At 43.0% G+C, this 21806-nt stretch overlaps 1 protein-coding gene across 1 annotated transcript in view; it reads right to left on the bottom strand.

Annotated features, from left to right (window-relative positions):
• MMUT (methylmalonyl-CoA mutase) overlaps positions 1–21806 on the bottom strand; it is a 184920-nt gene that overhangs the window by 135551 nt on the left and 27563 nt on the right. Inside the window, exon 8 of the mRNA XM_073625234.1 lies at positions 15631–15746. Coding sequence (XP_073481335.1) covers positions 15631–15746 — 116 coding nt within the window. The remainder of the gene's footprint in view (positions 1–15630; positions 15747–21806) is intronic.

Here is a 21806-nt window from a genome sequence, read left to right as displayed (position 1 = left end):
TCGACCATGGCGAGGCCTGTTCTGAGTGGAACCTGTCCTGTTAAACTGCTGTATTGGCTTGGCCACCGTGCTGCAGCTCAGTTTCAGGGTCTTGGCAATCTTCTTGTAGCCTAGGCCATCTTTATGTAGAGCAACAATTCTTTTTTTCAAATCAGCAAATTTAACACACCTACATTCCATTCACACCTGAGACCTTGTAACACTAACGAGTCACGTGACACCGGGGAGGGAAAATGACTAATTGGGCCCAATTTGGACATTTTTACTTAGGGGTGTACTCACTTTTGTTGCCAGTGGTTTAGACATTAATGTCTGTATGTTGAATTATTTTGAGGGGATAGCAAATTTACACTGTTACACAAGCTGTACACTCACTACTTTACATTGTAGCAAAGCGTAGCAAAGTGTCATTTCTTCAGTCTTGTAACATGAAAAGATATAATAAAATATTTACAAAAATGTGAGGGGTGCACTCATTTTTGTGAGATAGATATAGATCTATCTATAGATATAGCTATACACACACATATTATCTCTCTCTCTCTAATATATATATATATTTTTTTTTTTCTAATATATATATATATATATATATATATATATATATATATTTTTTTTTTTCTAATATATATATATATATATATATATATATATAATGAATTAGAGGGAAGACTGTGAGCCAGGCCTCATCCAACATCAGTGCCTGACCTCACAAATGCGCTTCTGAAAGAATGGTCAAACATTTCCATAGACACACTCGTAAGCCTTGTGGATAGCCTTCCCAGAAGAGTTGAAGCTGCAAAGGGTGGGCCAACTCAATATTGAACCCCAGAGACTAAGACTGGGTAAGACTGGGATGCCATTAACCAACCGGCCCATAGCCGAATGACGGCTACATGGCGGTTCGATAACTCTGGGAGGGCGTACTATGACGTCCTCCCAGAATCCCACTCTCGCGTGCCCCCTGGGGCGCGCACCCGAGAGCATCCATGACCGCCGGGTCCAGAGGCCCCGACGCATCACAGATCACGGTAAACGGCCGCTGATAGCGCCCATTTACCACGTGAACACTCCGTCAAATGACAAAGTAGTCACTTATAAACAAACCTGCGTCACGTCCGGTTCCTCTCTCCCCTCCCCATACCTATTGGTACAGTGCGAGGGGAGAGATCGGTGGCAGCAGCGCTGTGGGCTGGATGTGTAATGTCCACAGCGCTGATATGTGCCCATTCCAGCCATCCATTCCATCCATGCTCAGCATACTCATCCATCCATCTTCAGTATACTCATCCATTTATGCTCACCTATCCATACTCAGAATACTCATTCATCTATCCATGCTCACCCATCCATACTCAGCATACTCATCCATCCATCCATCCATCCATGCTCACCCATCCATACTCAGCATACTCATCCATCCATACTGAGCATACTCATCCATCCATCCATGCTCAGCTATCAGATCCACCCCCATCCATAATTAGCCATACCCATCCATACTCAGCCGTACCCATCCATACCCGGCCATACTCAGCCATCCCCATCCACGGCTCATCCATCCCCATTCATGCTCTTCCATGCCACATCCATGCCACTACAGTGCCTCACAAAAGTGTAATAGGTAGTCAAATTAGATTTGAAACTTATGTCCCGAGAACACCTAATGGCGCTCATCCATCCCCATTCATGCTCTTCTATGCCATATCAGTTATCATCCATGCCACATCCATGCCACTACAGTGCCTCACAAAAGTGTAATAGGTAGTCAAATTAGATTTGAAACTTATGTCCCGAGAACACCTAATGGCGCTCCCTGCATGTTGGTCCTCTGTATGTGGCTACGCTGTGGAAAAGTCTCCCACATGTGGTATAGCCATACTCAGGAGGAGTAGGAGACTCTATTTTGGGGTGTAATTTTTGATATGTACATACTATGTGTTAGAAACATTGTGTAAATAGACAACGTTGTGTAAAAAAAAAATGCGTTTTCATTTTCTTTACACATTTTCCAAAAACTTGTAGAGAAAAAAAAATGACATGTTCAAAAGACTCGATATGCCTCATAGATTATACATTGGGTTGTTTTCTTTCCAAAATGGGGTAATTTTTGGGGCGTTTCCATTGTCCTGGTTCTTCGGGGCCTTCAAAAGTGTAAGAGGTAGTCAAGAAATTATGTGTGTAATTTATGCTCCAAGAACGCCTGATGGTGCTCCCTGCATGTTGGGCCTCTGTATGTGGCCACTCTGTGTAAAAGTCTCACACACGTGGTATTGCCATACTCAGGAGGAATAGTAGAATGTGTTTTGGGGTGTAATTTGTGCTATGCATATGCTGTGTGTGAGAAATCACCTGCTAATATAACAATTTTGTGAAAAAAAAAAAAAATCTTGATTTTGCAAAGAATTGTGGGAAAAAATTACAACTTCAAAAAAACTCACCATGCCTCTTACTAAACACATGGGAACGTCTACTTTCCAAAAAGAGGTAATTTGGGGGTTATTTGTACTTTCCTGGCTTGTTAGGGTCTCAAGAAATGAGATAGGCCGTCAGTACTTCAGATGCGATTAATTTTCAGAGCTTGGCACCATAGCTTGTGGACTCTATAACTTTCACAAAGACCAAATAATATACATCGATTTGGGTTATTTTTACCAAAGATATTTAGCGGTATAAATTTTGGCCAAAATATATTAAGAAGAATTACTAATTTGCAAAATTTTATAACAGAAACGAAGAAAAATGCATTTTTTTTTTTTACAGATTTTTCGGTCTTTTTTCTTTTATAGCGCAAAAAATAAAAAACCCAGCGGTGATTAAATACCACCAAAAGAAAGCTCTATTTGTGTGAAAAAAAAGGAAAACATTTCATATAGGTACAGTGTTGCATAACTGAGTAATTGCAATTCAAAATGTGAGAGCACCGAAAGCTGAAAAATGGTCTGGTTAGGAAGGGGGCCCAGTGGCTAAAGTTCATGTGCGTGTAAAGGCAGGTGTCCCAATACTTTTGATCATCATATATCTACACACACGCTGTGTAGGATTGTTAGATTAGAGCAGGCCGACCCTCCAACTTTACAGAATGGTTAAAAAAGTTAGGCTTCATTCACCTGGGCACTTACACTTGTAGCCTGTAAATGGGCTGTTAACTTGGGATGAGTGGCTCTGTCTGTGCAGCTGTTGCATTCACAAAGACAAAAATGGGCTACTTGCATGCAGTATCGCTGGCTCTAGATGCTTAAAGACATGGCCCATTCATGGACTATGGGTTTAGGCCCCCAAGTGAATAAGGCCTGCCTATTTAATCGACCAAAATATATAAGCAGGTGGATGAAGGCAGTTGCTAAAATACATATAACGATGGCCTAGAAAAGACTGATTTTTCCTTTCTCTTTTTAAACTTTACTTTTGTTTGAATATTTTAAAGCAGAACTCCAGACAGAAACACAAAAACTCCTGGAAAAAATATGCAGAAAGGGCAAGAAAGGGAAAGAGAAAGGAGGGCAAGAAAGGGAAAGGGAAAGAGAAAGGAGGGCAAGAAAGGGAAAGGGAAAGAGAAAGGAGGGCAAGAAAGGGAAAGGGAAAGAGAAAGGAGGGCAAGAAAGGGAAAGAGAAAGGAGGGCAACAAAGGGAAAGGGAAAGAGAAAGGAGGGCAACAAAGGGAAAGGGAAAGAGAAAGGAGGGCAACAAAGGGAAAGGGAAAGAGAAAGGAGGGCAACAAAGGGAAAGGGAAAGAGAAAGGAGGGCAACAAAGGGAAAGGGAAAGAGAAAGGAGGGCAACAAAGGGAAAGGGAAAGAGAAAGGAGGGCAACAAAGGGAAAGGGAAAGAGAAAGGAGGGCAACAAAGGGAAAGGGAAAGAGAAAGGAGGGCAACAAAGGGAAAGGGAAAGAGAAAGGAGGGCAACAAAGGGAAAGGGAAAGAGAAAGGAGGGCAACAAAGGGAAAGGGAAAGAGAAAGGAGGGCAACAAAGGGAAAGGGAACGAGAAAGGAGGGCAACAAAGGGAAAGGGAACGAGAAGGGAGGGCAACAAAGGGAAAGGGAACGAGAAGGGAGGGCAACAAAGGGAAAGGGAACGAGAAGGGAGGGCAACAAAGGGAAAGGGAACGAGAAGGGAGGGCAACAAAGGGAACGAGAAGGGAGGGCAACAAAGGGAACGAGAAGGGAGGGCAACAAAGGGAACGAGAAGGGAGGGCAACAAAGGGAACGAGAAGGGAGGGCAACAAAGGGAACGAGAAGGGAGGGCAACAAAGGGAACGAGAAGGGAGGGCAACAAAGGGAACGAGAAGGGAGGGCAACAAAGGGAACGAGAAGGGAGGGCAACAAAGGGAACGAGAAGGGAGGGCAACAAAGGGAACGAGAAGGGAGGGCAACAAAGGGAACGAGAAGGGAGGGCAACAAAGGGAACGAGAAGGGAGGGCAACAAAGGGAACGAGAAGGGAGGGCAACAAAGGGAACGAGAAGGGAGGGCAACAAAGGGAACGAGAAGGGAGGGCAACAAAGGGAACGAGAAGGGAGGGCAACAAAGGGAACGAGAAGGGAGGGCAACAAAGGGAACGAGAAGGGAGGGCAACAAAGGGAACGAGAAGGGAGGGCAACAAAGGGAACGAGAAGGGAGGGCAACAAAGGGAACGAGAAGGGAGGGCAACAAAGGGAACGAGAAGGGAGGGCAACAAAGGGAACGAGAAGGGAGGGCAACAAAGGGAACGAGAAGGGAGGGCAACAAAGGGAACGAGAAGGGAGGGCAACAAAGGGAACGAGAAGGGAGGGCAACAAAGGGAACGAGAAGGGAGGGCAACAAAGGGAACGAGAAGGGAGGGCAACAAAGGGAACGAGAAGGGAGGGCAACAAAGGGAACGAGAAGGGAGGGCAACAAAGGGAACGAGAAGGGAGGGCAACAAAGGGAACGAGAAGGGAGGGCAACAAAGGGAACGAGAAGGGAGGGCAACAAAGGGAACGAGAAGGGAGGGCAACAAAGGGAACGAGAAGGGAGGGCAACAAAGGGAACGAGAAGGGAGGGCAACAAAGGGAACGAGAAGGGAGGGCAACAAAGGGAACGAGAAGGGAGGGCAACAAAGGGAACGAGAAGGGAGGGCAACAAAGGGAACGAGAAGGGAGGGCAACAAAGGGAACGAGAAGGGAGGGCAACAAAGGGAACGAGAAGGGAGGGCAACAAAGGGAACGAGAAGGGAGGGCAACAAAGGGAACGAGAAGGGAGGGCAACAAAGGGAACGAGAAGGGAGGGCAACAAAGGGAACGAGAAGGGAGGGCAACAAAGGGAACGAGAAGGGAGGGCAACAAAGGGAACGAGAAGGGAGGGCAACAAAGGGAACGAGAAGGGAGGGCAACAAAGGGAACGAGAAGGGAGGGCAACAAAGGGAACGAGAAGGGAGGGCAACAAAGGGAACGAGAAGGGAGGGCAAGAAAGGGAACGAGAAGGGAGGGCAAGAAAGGGAACGAGAAGGGAGGGCAAGAAAGGGAACGAGAAGGGAGGGCAAGAAAGGGAACGAGAAGGGAGGGCAAGAAAGGGAACGAGAAGGGAGGGCAAGAAAGGGAACGAGAAGGGAGGGCAAGAAAGGGAACGAGAAGGGAGGGCAAGAAAGGGAACGAGAAGGGAGGGCAAGAAAGGGAACGAGAAGGGAGGGCAAGAAAGGGAACGAGAAGGGAGGGCAAGAAAGGGAACGAGAAGGGAGGGCAAGAAAGGGAACGAGAAGGGAGGGCAAGAAAGGGAACGAGAAGGGAGGGCAAGAAAGGGAACGAGAAGGGAGGGCAAGAAAGGGAACGAGAAGGGAGGGCAACAAAGGGAACGAGAAGGGAGGGCAACAAAGGGAACGAGAAGGGAGGGCAACAAAGGGAACGAGAAGGGAGGGCAAGAAAGGGAACGAGAAGGGAGGGCAAGAAAGGGAACGAGAAGGGAGGGCAAGAAAGGGAACGAGAAGGGAGGGCAAGAAAGGGAACGAGAAGGGAGGGCAAGAGAAGGGAGGGCAAGAAAGGGAAAAGAGAAAAAAAGGGAAAGAAAAAAAGGGAAAGAGAAAAAAAAGGGAAAGAGAAAAAAAAAAGGGAAAGAGAAAAAAAAAAGGGAAAGAGAAAAAAAAAAAAGGGAAAGAGAAAAAAAAAAGGGAAAGAGAAAAAAAGGGAAAGAGTCTTGTCAATATTCCTATCGCACACGTTCCTGGGAAGTATGGCTCTTAAAATGGTGGGTGCTGTAGCGATTACCAGTTGGGTCCTGAAAACATGAAGCAAGTGAACATATTCGCTAGCACACTATGGATCAACTTCCGTCCAAAGTGATACAAAAGCAGGAGAAAGATATGAGATGAATATCCCGCTTTTGTATCACTCTTCTCTGTTTTTCTTGCTGGATCTCAGGGTTTACTTCCTTTTTTTTTTTTAAACTTTACTCGAAAGCCACAAAATTAAAATCAATTTATCTTTATGTACTGCAGCATGTCGTAATGCAGTGTAGTGTGTAACAACATGCTGAGCTGTATAAAGACGAAGCACGTTCTCCTTTTTTCAATACACACCAATGCAGCGCACTGCCATAAACTGAACCAATAGGATTTTTGGGACTGCACTGGGCAAGGCATATGGTGTGAATGAGGCATTAGGGACATTAAAATTGTGACAGGAGAAAACTGATGAGGGATATATGAGCAGAAACTCTCCCCACCAGTGCATTAGAATCAAAGTGAATGTAAAGGATCGTTTTTTATATTTTAAAATTAACAAACATATCGTATCATACTTACCTCCACTGTGCAGCTCGTCTTGCACAGAGTGGCCTCGAACATCCTCTTCTGGGGTCCCTCGGCGGCTCCTATCCACATCTGATAACCCCCTAGGAGAAGCGCTCCCCCGAGTCCAGCATTTGTATCCATAGACACGAATGCTGGACCCACGTCATTGGATTTAATTGACAGCAGCGGGAGCAAATGGCTGCGCTTCTATCAATCTAACCAATCAAGAGGCGGGGAGAGAGGGACAGCGCGTCCCTGCTGAGGAGATGAAGGGGCTCGGGTAAGTAAAACGGCGGGGCTGGGGGGCCGGTGACTGCCAGGTGTTTTTTCACCTTAATGCATAGGATGTATTAAGGTGAAAAAACACGAGGGTTTACAACCCCTTTAAATCAAGATAAATAAGACAGTCAATAACAGCCTTCTGTTATGTGGTTACTTATTATGGACCATCAGCCTTTATTGAATATGACGGAATGGCAGAACTTTCCTCTTCCTTCACATTAGATTTGAATTATGGCATTTCAGTCGCCTTACAATTATTACATAAAATGACAGCTTTGAAGGGTTGGCTGAGGTCATATTAAACACACTTGAAACAGCAATTTTCTAGCGATGAAAGAAAACCATAATTGCTTCCTAACATTGCAATCATGTACTACTCAACCTGTGTATGATTACCAAAACCACCGGGCATCGGACAGCCGGCCGGCTTTAGAACTGTGCCAACTGTTTTTACTCTAAGAAGAAAAATGATCAAGTCCTGCGGGGCAGCAATCTATTTCTCGCCTCAATCAGAAGGAGAACTAAACCCAAGGCAAGGTGTTACACATTTCCTCCCAACATTTATCTGGTACAGATAAATCCATATGATTACCAGTACGGTCATGTTCTCACATTAAGTATAACACCTCTAAGCTGCAGACTTGTAACTCACAATTGGAAACATAATTCCCTAATCATGTAGCTGAATGATAAAACAATGGAAATTGCCAAAAGGGCAGAGCAGGACGGTATACCAATCTCATAATGATATCAGAAGCTGCAAAATTGTTTTAAACTCATAACAGAAACCAGCTATTATGTGTATGGGAGGCTAAAAGGCACATGAAGGATTTTCATTTCTGTACATTGCAACACACAGGGGCATAAAGTGAATGTATAGCTTTAAACCTAAGCTCCATGCAGATAGAAAGGCACATTAATGCAGCTCTGTATTCATGACTTAAAGCTGAACACTGCCAGCACTGCACAGATTAACTTTTTATTCTCGGGGAGATATACTTACCTGATCCGCCAACCCTCCAATGCGCTTCAGTGGTCTTCAAAACGGACTGTCCCTGACGTGAGCACTCTCCATAGACAGAAACAGTCGATCCCTGGACCATGGGGGGAGCGCTGTTTGTCCGGAGGATCGGTGGATCAGGCGACTATAAACTTTCCGTTCACCCTTGGAAAAAAAATGAGCAGCTGACCCATGCAGTGCGGGCACAGCCTCACTGCATGGGGGGGAAAAAATTGCCCAGAGATATGCTTTAATTATTAAGGTTATTGTAAAGCCTAGAACATTTTTTTTTATACAAATAAAAAAAAAAAAAAAACATAGGTGACGGAGGACCCCAGAAGAGGATGTTCGAACATCCTCTTCTGGGGTCCTCCACCACCCTTCCTCAACACTCCAGGCTTCTCCTTTTCTCCGTGTGTCTCCATAACAAGCCACTTGCTATGGGGGGGCACACTTGCAGGCTCACTTCCGAGCAGCACTCTGTGTCCATAGACACATACAGTGTGGCTTGGCTCTACCCCCGCTCCCTCCTCATAGTATTTGATTGACAGCAGCAGGAGCCAATGGCCGAGTCCTTGTGAAAAGATAAGTAGAGGGTAGAGAAGACCTGAAGTTGTAACAACGCTGGATTGCTGACAGGCTCAGGTTTTTTTTTTTTCGAGGGGAGATGCAAATAGTTAGTGGGGTGTTTTTTACCTTAATGCAGGGAATGAATTGCAGTACAAAAACGCTCAGCCTTTAGAACCACTTTAAAGTGGAACAAAACTCTCATTCAACAATAACTATTTTTAACCCGTAGATAGGAATCTATATTAGATTTGTTTACATATTTATTTTACACATTTCTTCAGTTGCTTCCTCATCAAACATCCCAGGAATCTGTATGGACATTTTTAACTTTCCTCTGGAAAAGGGGCTTTCTCACCTATGCATGCCTGAGCTAAGGGCAGATGGATTCCAGGAAGTAAACGCCACATGAATCATCTGCCTTTACTCAAGAGGACTGTGATTAGAAATGTTAGCCGGTGATTTCTCAACAAAATAAAGCTTCTGCTCCCAGTTTCTGGTGCTCAGATACAGTTTAGTCCACGGAGCCCGGGTTTGCCCCCCCCCCCCTTCCTGACTGGCTGACTAACTTTGATTGACAGCAGTGGTAGCCAATGGTGCTGCTGCTGTGTCTCAGCCAATTAGGAGGGAGAGTCCTGGACGGCCGAGGCACCTGTGCACATCACTGGATAGAGAGGGGGCTCAGGTAAGTATTAGGGAGGCTGCTGCACACAGATTTTTTTTTTTATCCTAATGCATAGAATGCATAAAGAAAAAACCTTCTGACTTTACAACCACTTTTAGTTCCACTTTAATGAAAATCTGTACTGAGGGTTGTATGTAGTCTGGCTATTATATTATAGTCTGGCTATTATATTAATCTTATTATTTTTATACTTTAGGAGTCACTGATCCAGAATAAGTATGCAGAGGAGTTTAGATTATACTCTGAATTTACATGCTGTATGGTTGCTGCTTGTTTAGTTACACGACACTGAAGCTGATGACAGCCAGACAATTAGCATTTTCATGAGGGAGTCAGCAGTCTCCATATTTATCCCCTTACTGTTTAGTTTTAAGTGGTGGTAAACCCTTACATATAGCAAGTAAAGTGACTGGCCGCAGGCAATACCCAGAGATAAACAAATCCTCCTATATAAATTGTACCTGTTTATCTGCAGTCTTTTCTTTTCTACATCCACTCAAATTCCAGAATTTATAAAGCTTGTCTAAGCTGTCAGGAAAAAAGGGGGCGAGGAGCTGAAATTGCACTCTGCACAGCTCAGCAAGGCGAGCTTAGAGAGCTGATTGGAGGAAAGGGACACACCCCCTTCACACAGCACACAGGAAGAGAGCTGAGGCTGTCATTCTGCTGGAGGTCCCTCCCCATCACCATTTTTCTCTTAGTGTCAGGAAAACCTGTCAGAAGTGATTCATGCTTATAGCAGAGGAACAAAGCAGGAGACAGAAATGACACTGTGGGGTTGATTTACTAAAGGTAAAGGCAGTTGTCCCAAAGCTTCGTAAATAAGGTAAAGTTTCACTTTGCAAAGAATACCCACTCACATGCAAGGAAACTAAAAAAACTACATTTTTTTGCTTGTACATGATTGGATGATGGAAGTCATTAGAGCTTCTGCTCATTTACTAAACTCTGGAGCAACTGCAGTATGTTTGCCTTTAGTAAATCAACCCCTTAGTGCTCTTAATTGAGACAAGTACACACTATAGAGGGATATGCTTTGTTCATATTTCAAGTCTGAGGTTTACAACCACTTTAAAGCGGAGTTCCACCTATAAAAAAATAAAAAAGGCAGCAGCTACAAATACTGCAACTGCTGACTTTTAAAATAAGGACACTTACCTGTCCAGGGCGCCCGCAATGTCCTCACCCAAACCTGACCCATCCCTTGGCTCCCGGGTGGAGGCGCTGACATTTCTAGTAAAGGAATCAGGAAGTGAAGCCTTGCGGCTTCACAGCCTGGTTCCCTACTGCGCATGCGCGAGTTGTGCTACGCGTTCTGACTGGTCCCTGCTGTCTTCTGGGACCCGTGTGCCTCCCAGAAGACAGCGGGGGAGGGGCCGGACATGGTGTAGATCACTGCGGATACTGCAGCAATCTATCGCTGGAAGTGGGAGCAAATACCTGTATTAGAAAAGTATCTGCTCCCCCCTGAAAGGTGGCAAATGTGACACCGGAGGGGGGGGGGGGGGGATCCGGACAGCGGAAGTTCCATTTTTGGGTGGAACCCTGCTTTAAGGGAAACCTGTCATAACAGTAACTTCTGCTGCTTTTTTGAAAAATCCCTCACCAGTCATCAGGGTTGCAACTCTGACATGAGTAGGCAAAGCCCTGCTGCTCCAACAAGATGGCTTCCTCAACATGGACAAGAAGCCATGAAAAGTAATAGTAATAATAGTATTATTATTATAGTATTATTATAGTAATAGTAATTCAGTAATAGGGAAAGATTAGCTGCAGGAAGACCATAGGCAATACTGGTGACCAGTCCTTTGCCTCCCCCCCCCCATAGTACAGGCCCTCTTTATTGATCATTATAGGGAAAAGATTCAAATGGCTCTATAAACACTGTCTGAAGAGCAGTCTAATTTCATTCTGTGACGTCAGATGACCTTCATGGAGAAACGAAATTACCAACAATCTGAACAATCAAATGATTTGTAGTCATTCAATCTGCTTATCCAGATTGCTTGTCACAACATGAGTTCAACATTCAACCCAGAGTTTATTTTCCAAAAGGCCACGACCATCCACAGTGTTCAAGCATGTCGGATTTTTCAGCTGACATTTAGAAGGTCATCTTTGATGGTCATTCATGCAGCATAAACATGCCAATACTTGAATAATCCATCCCCCCCCCCTACACTGTATTCACATAAATCCATCAAAGGTCTATGGACATCTAAAAGTGAATCTCCACCCAATCGTTTTTAGATTTGTAAAGCCAAAAAACAGGTGCTGCTTAACTGGCCTTGTAGAAAAGCCCCCCTACACCTCCCACTATTAAGTAATGAGTGATGGTAAACTGGCAGCTAAGGAGGCCTGTGGCTGTCCAGCTATGATGAGACTACAGGTCCCAGCATTCCCCTCTGCTGGAGAGCCACGGCAAGAATAAGCATGACCTAATGCAATGCGCTTCCTACAACCAGAATGATGAAAAAAAAAGAATACATTACTGCGATTTTCTCTCAGCATACACCCATAGGTTTGTGAGCGGGGAGAGCAGCTGTGTATTTATGCAAAGTCTACGTTAATAAAAGGGGATTTCGAGTTATTGCTTTGCAGGTTACGATGTAATAAATGAAGTATTAAAGCTGTTCTATAAATACCTATGAAGTATACAAACTATAAATAACAATAAGAACACACAAGCAGCCCGTCAGACAGATTTAACCATCTATCTGGGCCTGTTGCAGTAAACTAAAATGTTTTTTCTTCATTTTTTCTTAAATTTTACAAATGTATGTTTTAGATACATTTTCAATTACATAAAACACTTATTTTTAGAAATAAACATGAAATACAGAGTGCCCCCATGACACACAGTGTGCAACGCAATTCTGGGCTAATCAAAGAAGACAGCCAAGCAATATCTGTATGTTTGTTGTTGGTGTTTCGTCAGATTAGGCGACTCGTCAGATTCTGAAGTCAGAAGTGACGTTCTGTCGCCGCCATCTTGCTACACCCTGCACTCGTCCACAGTAAGGATACAGTGAGAAGGCGGCAAGCAGACCTCTTGCTACACCCACCGGAGTCTTGCATTTCACACATTTTTTTTTAACAGTAAACTCAGCTTTTTTTTTTTTACTTTTTTTGAGTTAACAAACGCTTTAAGTTATGACCATTGGGATAACAAGCAGGAAGGATGTCCTGATTCCTCTATATACGGTAGATCTTCAGCTATCACTAGAGGGATCAACACCAAGAGGAAGGAGGTCCCAATTTTTCTATATACGGTAGATCTTTAGCTATCACTAGAGGGATCAACACCAAGAGAAATGAGGTCCCGATTCTTCTATATACGGTAGATCTTTAGCTATCACTAGAGGGATCAACACCAAGAGACAGAAGGTCCCGATCTTCTATATACTGTAGATCCTTAGTCATCACTAGAGGGAACACCACCAAGAGGAAGGAGGTCCCAATTCCTCTATATACACACCTTTATACCACTAGAGGGGTTACTAGCAGGAGGTAGGATGTCCTGATTCATCTATATAGATCCTTAGTTATCACTATGAATAAGCAGGGGTTAGGTTTGAACATAGGCTTGGACTGAACCTGAAAGCAAGCCGTCACTCCCATTAAATCAGCACCCAATCAACTGTGGTCAGGGCATTCCTCACCCCAAAACCCTTAGTTAACAACAGTTGAGCTAATACGGCCACGTATTCCCAACTTACCAATATTTTCAATACGAAGTCAAAATCAGGAACAAGGGGACATGACCTCAACCTAGCAGGGAGGTGAGTTCAACTAACCTTAGAACGTACTATCTTACAGAAAGAGAAATTAAAACAGGATTAGGGAGGACTTACGAAAATGGTCCAGCCTATCACACATTTGGTTAGGAAAAGTAAATATTATTAAAATGAATATACTACCCAGCATACTCTTTCTTTTTCAGATGCTCCCACTGGGGGTTCCAGTGGGGTTCTTTACTATTCTGCAAACCATGATCTCCCGCTTTATTTGGGGGAACAGTCATCCCAGGATATCTAGGGAGCTACTGTTTTGCTCCAAGTGCTCTGGGGGACTGGCACTTCCTAATTTTAAGGCATATTATCAAGCGGTTGTACTGTCTAGAATAGCAGACTGGAAATACGAACTTTTAATTCGAAATTGTGGGTACAACTTGAATACCTTTTGAGTGGCGCTGATCTCTCGGTAGTCCCTTGGATACCTCGCTCCTGCAGGAATCTTGACCGAACCACCTCAGCACTCACCATATCCTCATTGGATATATGGAATGCCCTGCATAAAAAATTCTCATGGGGGTATGACTCTCCTTTAACCCCTCTCCTTAATCATAAATATTTTTTACCAGGCTTATTAGATCCCGGCTTCAAATCATGGAGACCGAAAGAACCTCTCTTATTACATCATGTTCTCCGTGGCAACACACTTAAACCACTACATATGATCCTTGATCCTAAACCCGCCACGTTTCTTGATAAATGGAGATATCATCAACTGCAACGCTTCGCGAGTTCCCTCCCTCACCCGCTTAGAAGCATACAAGATTTAAATAGCGTAGAAGAAATACTCCATCCAAAAGACCCTCCCTTACATAGTATTTTTCTATTTTATAAAGCTCTTATTGCTCTTCAAAATCCCGCCTTTCCACCTTTCCTGGCAAAATGGGAAACTGATCTGGGCTCCCCCCTCACAGACAACCAAAAGGATAAGGTTCTACAATTAGCTCACACCTCCTCCCTTGCTTCTAAAATGGCAGAGGTCAATTATAAATTACTCACCAGGTGGCACTACACCCGTTAGACTACACCAAATGTTCCCTGCCAGTTCCCCATTGTGCTGGAGGAACTGTGGGAACAAAGCCACTCATGCACATGTCTGGTGGTTCTGCCCACTCATTCGCCCCTTTTGGACGGCCATTTGCAATCTGATCTTACAGATTTCGGAGGTCAGTTTACCCATGGATCCATGAACTGTCCTTTTCCATGCCACTAAAGCCCCCATAGGTTCATATAAACGTTCACTCATTCCTCACCTATTGAACACCGCCAAAGCTTTAATACCTACCTTATGGGGCCAAACAACAATCCCGTCTATAAAAGTCTGGCTTCAGAAGGTAGATGAAGTTCACCTTGTGGAGAATATTACCCACAACATTAAAAGGACTTCAGAAAAACATTCGCTAACTTGGGCTCCTTGGGTAAAATTTCAGTCCACCCCCTCATATAAGGATATTATAATGCAAACCCCATAGTCTACCAATTACAAATCGCCATTTAAATTCCGATAACTCAATAGTTTGCACATGCATGCCAGCAACCCCCCCCCCCCCTTCCCATTTTACCCCCTCTCTTATCTACTATCCATTTTCTCTTCCTTTATTCTCTTTCCTATCATCTAGTTTTATGTATTTCATCCTCTCTATTCTCCCTATTTTATCTCTCTTTTCTAACTAAAGCAATGTTTCTCATTTTGTTTTTGTATTTTGATTCCAATGTTCGCATAGAAAGAAGCCTCTTTCTACTTAATCATTACATTAGTTTTCATTTTCCCTCTTGAATTTACAGAGGTAGTTAATGTATTCCTGGCTTCATGACACTCATTGTAAATTTCTGAGCATTGAAATTTATTCTGCTTTCTCACCAAGTTTGTGTCTAGTTTGTGATATAAGTATATCTTGTCTTTATTTTTCTTTAATAAAAATTTATTAAACAAAAAAAAAAAAGAAAGAGAAATTAATGCTTAGAACACACTTCCAGCAGAGGTAGTGAATCAGTAAATAGTGGGTGACTCAGACAAATTTAAATAAAAAAAAAAAAAAAAATAAGAAGGAGGGGGCAGACTTGATAGGTTGATTGGATTTTTCTTTTTTTGCTTCTCTAACACTGAGTTTCTATGCAACTCTAAGGGCATGTTGACACCTGGATCGCACAGGAATGTGTGCCGTGTTCCAATGTGCTGCAATTTTGCAGCCCATTCATTTGTCCCTCAGCACCATATGGACCCTGCATCGGTCTTGATGTTAGAACCCTAGACAGCTGGCACATAGTGGAGAAGATGCTGCAGAAACTGGAATAGCAGCGCAAAGCAGCAGTTAAGTAAATTGACTTTTCCGTGCCCTCTAGACCTAAATGAGCAGTTAACCCTTGCAGTGCGTTTCCTGAAGTGTAGCTTTAAAGGACACATGCTGCTTTATCCTGCCCTATGCTTGGTTCATTTTAAAACAGATAAAAGTCTAAAATGGTTTCATCCATTAAAATGCTCTTTAAGTTTTAGACTTATATGCATTTTTGTTATTAAGCTGAAGTTTTAGCTCAGTTGCCCGCCATGCTCCCTTTCCACATACCTTTTTGAGCTTCTCAATTTGCCGATTGCGGACAGAGGTGTTATCGATAGCGAGGACCTCCACAGACTCTTCCTTTTCCAGCTGGTACTTATTCACCCCGACAATAACCTCAGAAGCTGCCAAATGTAAGAACATATTTAGTGAACAGTGAGAAAAGGCCTGTATTAGAGAGACACCACTCAGCACAAAGAGCACAGGGAGCACATTTGGACAGCAACTTTGGCACTTGGGGGGGGGGTTAAATGTAATAGCAGATTTAAATACACTAACAAAATGGTTTTAAACTCCAGCTAATACTTTAAAATCAGTTACAGATAGAGGTTTTATATACAGTGGGGATTATTATTTGATCCCCTGCAGATTTTGTAAGTCTGCCCACTTAGAAAAAAAAATCATCATAGGTGTATTTTAAATGATAGGAGACAGAATATCAACTAAAACCCCAGAAAAAAAAACACAGGATATAAATGTTATAAATTGAGTTGCAGTTCAGTGAGTAAAATAAGTGTTTGATCCCCTACCAACCAACAATAATTCTGGCTCCCACAGACTGACTACAGTATGTGCTCATGTGGTACACAGATTAGTCCTGTCAATTTAAGAAGGTGCTCCTAACGACAACGCGTTATGTGCATAAAAGATTCTCTTTCTTCCATTCAAACCTCACCATCATGGGCAAGACCAAAGATCTGTCAAAGGATGTCGGAAATTAGATTGTAGACCTGCACAAGGCTGGAATGGGCTTACAAGACCATCAGCAAGAAGCTTGGTGAGAAGGAGACAACTGTTGGAGCGATTTTTCGCAAATGGAAGAAATACAAAATAACCATCAATTGCCCTCGGTCTGGAGCTCCATGCAAGATTTCGCCTCATGAGGTAAGGATGATCACAAGAAAAGTGAGGGATCCGCCCAGAACTACACGGGAGGAGCTTGTGAATGATCTCATTGCAGTTGGGACAGCAGTCACCAAACAAACCATTGGTAACACAATACGCCGCCATGGAGTGAAATCCTGCAGCACCCACAAGGTCCCCGGTCCCCCTTCTCAAGCAGGCACATGTACAGGCCCATATGAAGTTTGCCAATGAACATTAAAATTAATTCAGAGAAGGATTGGGAGAATATGCTGTGGTCAGATGAGACCAAAATTGAGCTCTTTGGCATTAACTGGACTTGCCGTGTTTGAAGGAAGAAAAATGCACACTATGACCTTAAAGTGGGGTTCCACCCAAAAAAAAAAAAAAAAAAAAACTACACTACATGAAAAATCCTAAAAAAAAAAAAAAAAAAAAAAAAAAAAAAAAAAATTAATACAAAAAAAATTTGGATTTTTTTTTTTTTTTACTCACCTCTAAATGCCTGTTGCTAGGGGGTCCCTCGTAGTCTGCCTCTTTCAGTTCCTGGGCTGGTGACATCACTTCCCCCTCGGCACAGGAGGGGCTCAGCTCTGCTCCCTCCCTCCTGTCAATCATCTGGGACCCATTACAGGTCCCAGGTGACTGAGCGGGTGACTGAAGCCACAGCCCGGCGCCCACAGCTGCAATGCCAGCGCCGCTGAACGGAGGGGGAGACAAGCGGGGCTTCGATCCCCCGCATCGCTGGACCCTGAGACACGTAAGTGCCCAATTAAAAGTCAGCAGCTGCAGTATTTGTAGCTGCTGACTTTTAATTTTTTTTTTTTTTTTTTTAACTGGCCCTCCTCTTTAAGAACACCATCCCTGCAGTCAAGCATGGAGGTGGAAACATTATGTTTTGGGGTTGTTTCTTTGCTAAAGGTACAGGCCAACTTTGCTGCATTGAGGGTCCAATGGACAGGGCCATATATTGTAAAATCTAGGATGAGAACCTTCTTCCCTCAGCCAGAACACTGAAGATGGGTCATGGATGGGTCTTCCACAATGACCCAAAACATACTGCCAAGGCAACAAAGGAGTGGCTCAAGAAGAGGCACATTAAGATCATGGAGTGGCCTAGTCAGTCTCCAGACCTTAACCAAATAGAAAATTTATGGCAGGAGATGAAACTTCAAGTTGCCAAGTGACAGCCAAGAAACTTTATGGATTTAGTGAAGATCTGTGAAGAAGAGTGGACCAAAACCCCTCCTGAGATGTGTGCAAACCTGGTAAGCAACAAGAAGAACCATCTTACCTCTGTGATTGCCAACAAAGGGTTTCTCCACCAAGTACTAAGTCATGTTTTGCTTGGTGATCGAACACTTATTTTACTCACTGAACTGCAACTTAATTTATAACATTTGTATCATGTGTTTTTTTTTTTTTGGATTTTGGTTGATATTCTGTCTCTATCATTTAAAAAACACCTATGATAACAATTATAGACCCTTCATTTCTTTGTAAGTGAGAAAAAGGGGTTTGCTGTAACTGCAAGCTGGGTCCGCACCTAAATGGAAGGTGTGTGGGGAGTTCTTAAGAGAGCTGATCTAGAGCTGTGTAACTTTTGCTTCCCTTTTACATCAATAAAAACAGATCATTTTAAGCACCCCTGTTAGTGGTAAATGGTTTGTCTCATCCCTGTAACTGCAAGAGAGCTTGTTCTGTTGAAAAACAGACTTATTGGCTAGATCACCAGATGAAACTAGAAGAAATTAAACCAATACAGCCATTACATCTAAATTGGTAAGCTGCAATAGAATACATTTTTGCTTTGGAGTTTAACCAGCCCAGGGAAACACAAAAAAGCAAGAAAACAGGATGCTAAAATAGGTAAACATGCTTTTCAAAATGTTTCCATGTGCAGATGACATGTAATAGTTCTATCCCATACCATTGTGCTACAAAAGGGCACACACTGACAAAAGTGGACTGATAATAAAAGTAATACGCAATACCTTTATAATGCATCTGTCAGCTTACAAAGGAAGCCAATAAACAAAGGCCATCAATGCTAACTATACTGCAGAACAATTTCAGGATAATATTGATTTTTTTCAGTAAAAGAAATAACAGAAGTTGGAAAACGTAAAAGTGTTCCTTGTAGACTACAGGTGCAGCACAGTGATGTGCACAAGTATACCCAATAGAATATTTTTAGCAAAGATAAAAACCTATGACACAATACTGCCATCTACTGGGCAAATCTGCAATTTAAAAGTCAGTTTCTGTGCTTGTTTATGGCTCATAGCGGAGGAGGGCTGACCGTGCAGGCATTGTCCCTTGCTGCGATTATTAAACGCATTGTTAGGAATACTGAAAATCAGACTCTACCTACTTCAATTCAGCTGTGTATGGTCACTGTACACAACATGGAACTGACTCATGTAATCAAACAGTGGCTTAACATGATTAACACGTCCGCCTGGCAGCACTAGGGTCAATGGTTCAAATCCCAACCACAGTGCAACCCGCCTGGAGTTTGCATGTTCTCCCTGTGCCTGCGTGGGTTTCCTCTGGGTACTCTGGTTTTCTACAACACTCCAAAGACATGCTGGTAGGTTAACTGGCTCCTGTCTAAATTGGGAGTGTATGTATGAATGTGATCTAGGGACCTTCGATTGTAAGTTTCTTGGTTTCTTGAGGGAAGGGAGCGGTGTAAATGTAATATATATATGTAATGCGCTGTGCAAATTATTAAAACAAATACTTGTAATAAAACAAAAGTGAAAGGCCGAATATAAGGGGTTATTGCGGTGCCAAAGATACAATACAAAACTATAAAAATAATTAAGTTTATTACAGTAGATTAAAATGGGGGGCTGGCACATGCGTTGGGCCCTAAGAAGTTCACTGGCCCTTTTTAACTTCTTAGGGCCCAACGCATGTGCCAGCCCCCCATTTTGCCTTTTGTTTTTCATTTATAAGTTATTTTTTTTTTCATTTTTTTTTCTTTGTTTTGCATATTCTTTTTTTTTTCCCTTTTTGTATTCTTTTCCTTTTTCTTCTTCTTTTTATTGTTCAGCCAATATTTATACTAGATACATTTATATATACATGATTTTTGGTTTATACTCATTTTGTCCTTTTTCCTTTTTATTCTTATTATTGCATCAATTTATATTGTGATTTGATTTCAAGCACTGTGCACTCTACCACTCGGTGACTATGCAGTTGACTGAACTGCCTGGCTTTAGAAGCATTGCTTGGCATTTCCTTGTCCGGTCCTCCCCCCTTTTTTCCTGCCCCTGCCATCTCACTGTCATCTTCCCATTTGCCCTGGTCTCCTTTGGGGCTTGCTGGCTTCTCCTATGTTTCGGGTTGGTTCGCCCAGTCACAGCCCTTGGCTGTATGGACAGCCAAGGGCTGGCTGTCTATGACAGCCAGCCCGCCTTTCAACCTGTCTCCGCCCCCTGCCCTCCGTTCTCTCCATCTGCCCCATCACGATCTTCCCCTTGGCTCTTGGTTTCTTCCCGCCTCTCGGGTTGACCCACGGCCAAGCCACTCCCCTTTTCGATTGCGTTGGATGGCCACCGTCCTCTGACGCATCTATCAGGCGATAGGCCCTATGGAATTTGTAGGCCCTGTGCGGCGGTCAGTGCACAGGCGTACGGGCCACTTTCTGTCCGCTCCTGATTGGCAACTAAAATTCACCAATCAGGAGGGGGGCTTTAAATAGGATTGCTAGCAGTCCGTTCATGCGGACTCACCGGGACGCTGTTGTGTTTGATTTGTTGTTACAGGTAAATCTGATTTTTGATTCCTTGGCGACCATATTATCATTTCATGCAGATATAAAACTGATTAATTGGGATATCAATGGTTATGCCTATTTAATTAACAGGCTCATGCACTGTAGCTGGTGCGGATACTCCTTGCATCTACCCCAGCCTTTGTTTGAATTTGCAGTTACTATACTGCTTCTGGTCATTATTAAATTGATGGGCTTGTCTCCAACTTCCCTCATGGAGGTAGGATTTTTTAACCAAGTTTATTGACTGGATATTTCCTCTTGCATCATTGTTTTTTTGCTTAATTCTATTTTTTGGTAATTTATATATCTATTTCTCTGTCTCTTTCTTCCAGTGAAGCTGGTCTATTTACCAGCTCAATTGTTCTATACGATCAGTCATTATTGATCTTTGCAGGGTCCCGGTCATTTGTTAGTATACCTGTGTATTTGGTAAGTATTTAGGATTTGTCCTTTTTCTTTTTATAGATAGTTAAGCTGTTTATAGCCTTACACTTAAGTATTTTTACAGCTATATACCAAGGTTTATTTTATCAAGCCCCCTGCAGCCATATGAAGGACGACCATTCTCCTCACACTGGATTGTGTCCATCTTGCCCTGCTGGGCTCCGTGGGTACGTTGTGATGATGCTTGATTGATTTGGTGTCCTTGGGACAGTTTTCCAACTGGGGGAGGATCAATTGCATGGGGGGACCACACTTGTCTAGTCTTTTTGTATAGTCGCTCAGTGACATGCACAGTGTTATTTGTTATTTACATTTTGTCATATTAATAAAAGATCTTTTCTTTCTGTAGAACTACAACCATTCTATGTCATATCCTATCCCATGAGGAAGCCAATGTTTTGACGAAACTAGTAGGGATACCTCAACTACTTCCACCCATTGGTTGTACTGATTTGCCTATGCTCCGTTATTTATTGTACCCCTTATGAATTGTAATTTTAATCTACTGTAATAAAAACTTAATTATTTTTATAATTTTGTATTGTTGTATCTTTGGCACCGCAATAATCCCTCATATTCGGCCTTTCACTTTTGTTTAATTTCATTGCTGGGATGAGATGCCTTATCTATTAGGGACACACGCACCACCAATTCTTTTTCAAATACTTGTAATAAATAAATGTCACGTCAGAGTTTTCAGTAATAGGTCTAGCAATCCTGGAGGAGGATGATGATAAACCCACCTGGAGTCATCCTCTGCATTCTTGACCTCAACCTCCAGTTACTGTATACAAAGATCTGGTGAAGATAAAGCACTACCGAACCATCAAGACCTCTAGAATTTTTCCCATCTGTTCTCTCTTAGACCAGCCATAGATGGTTTGAATCTCGGCCAATTCAGCAGGAACCGTTCGAGATTCGAATGTACCAAGTCGATCAATCAGCTTGGGTACAACCAGCCTGTCAGATTTACTTGCAATTATCGCTAGTGGCTGCTATAGCTGCCAGCAATAAATCACTGTCTTTTCCCAACGGACATGTATAAGAAAAATGTTATACTTATTTGCTCTGCGCAATGGTTTTGCAC

This window comes from Aquarana catesbeiana, linkage group LG04 (genome assembly GCF_042186555.1).
Source record: "Aquarana catesbeiana isolate 2022-GZ linkage group LG04, ASM4218655v1, whole genome shotgun sequence".
Taxonomy (NCBI): domain Eukaryota; kingdom Metazoa; phylum Chordata; class Amphibia; order Anura; family Ranidae; genus Aquarana; species Aquarana catesbeiana.
This window is presented reverse-complemented; position numbering and strand designations above follow the sequence as displayed.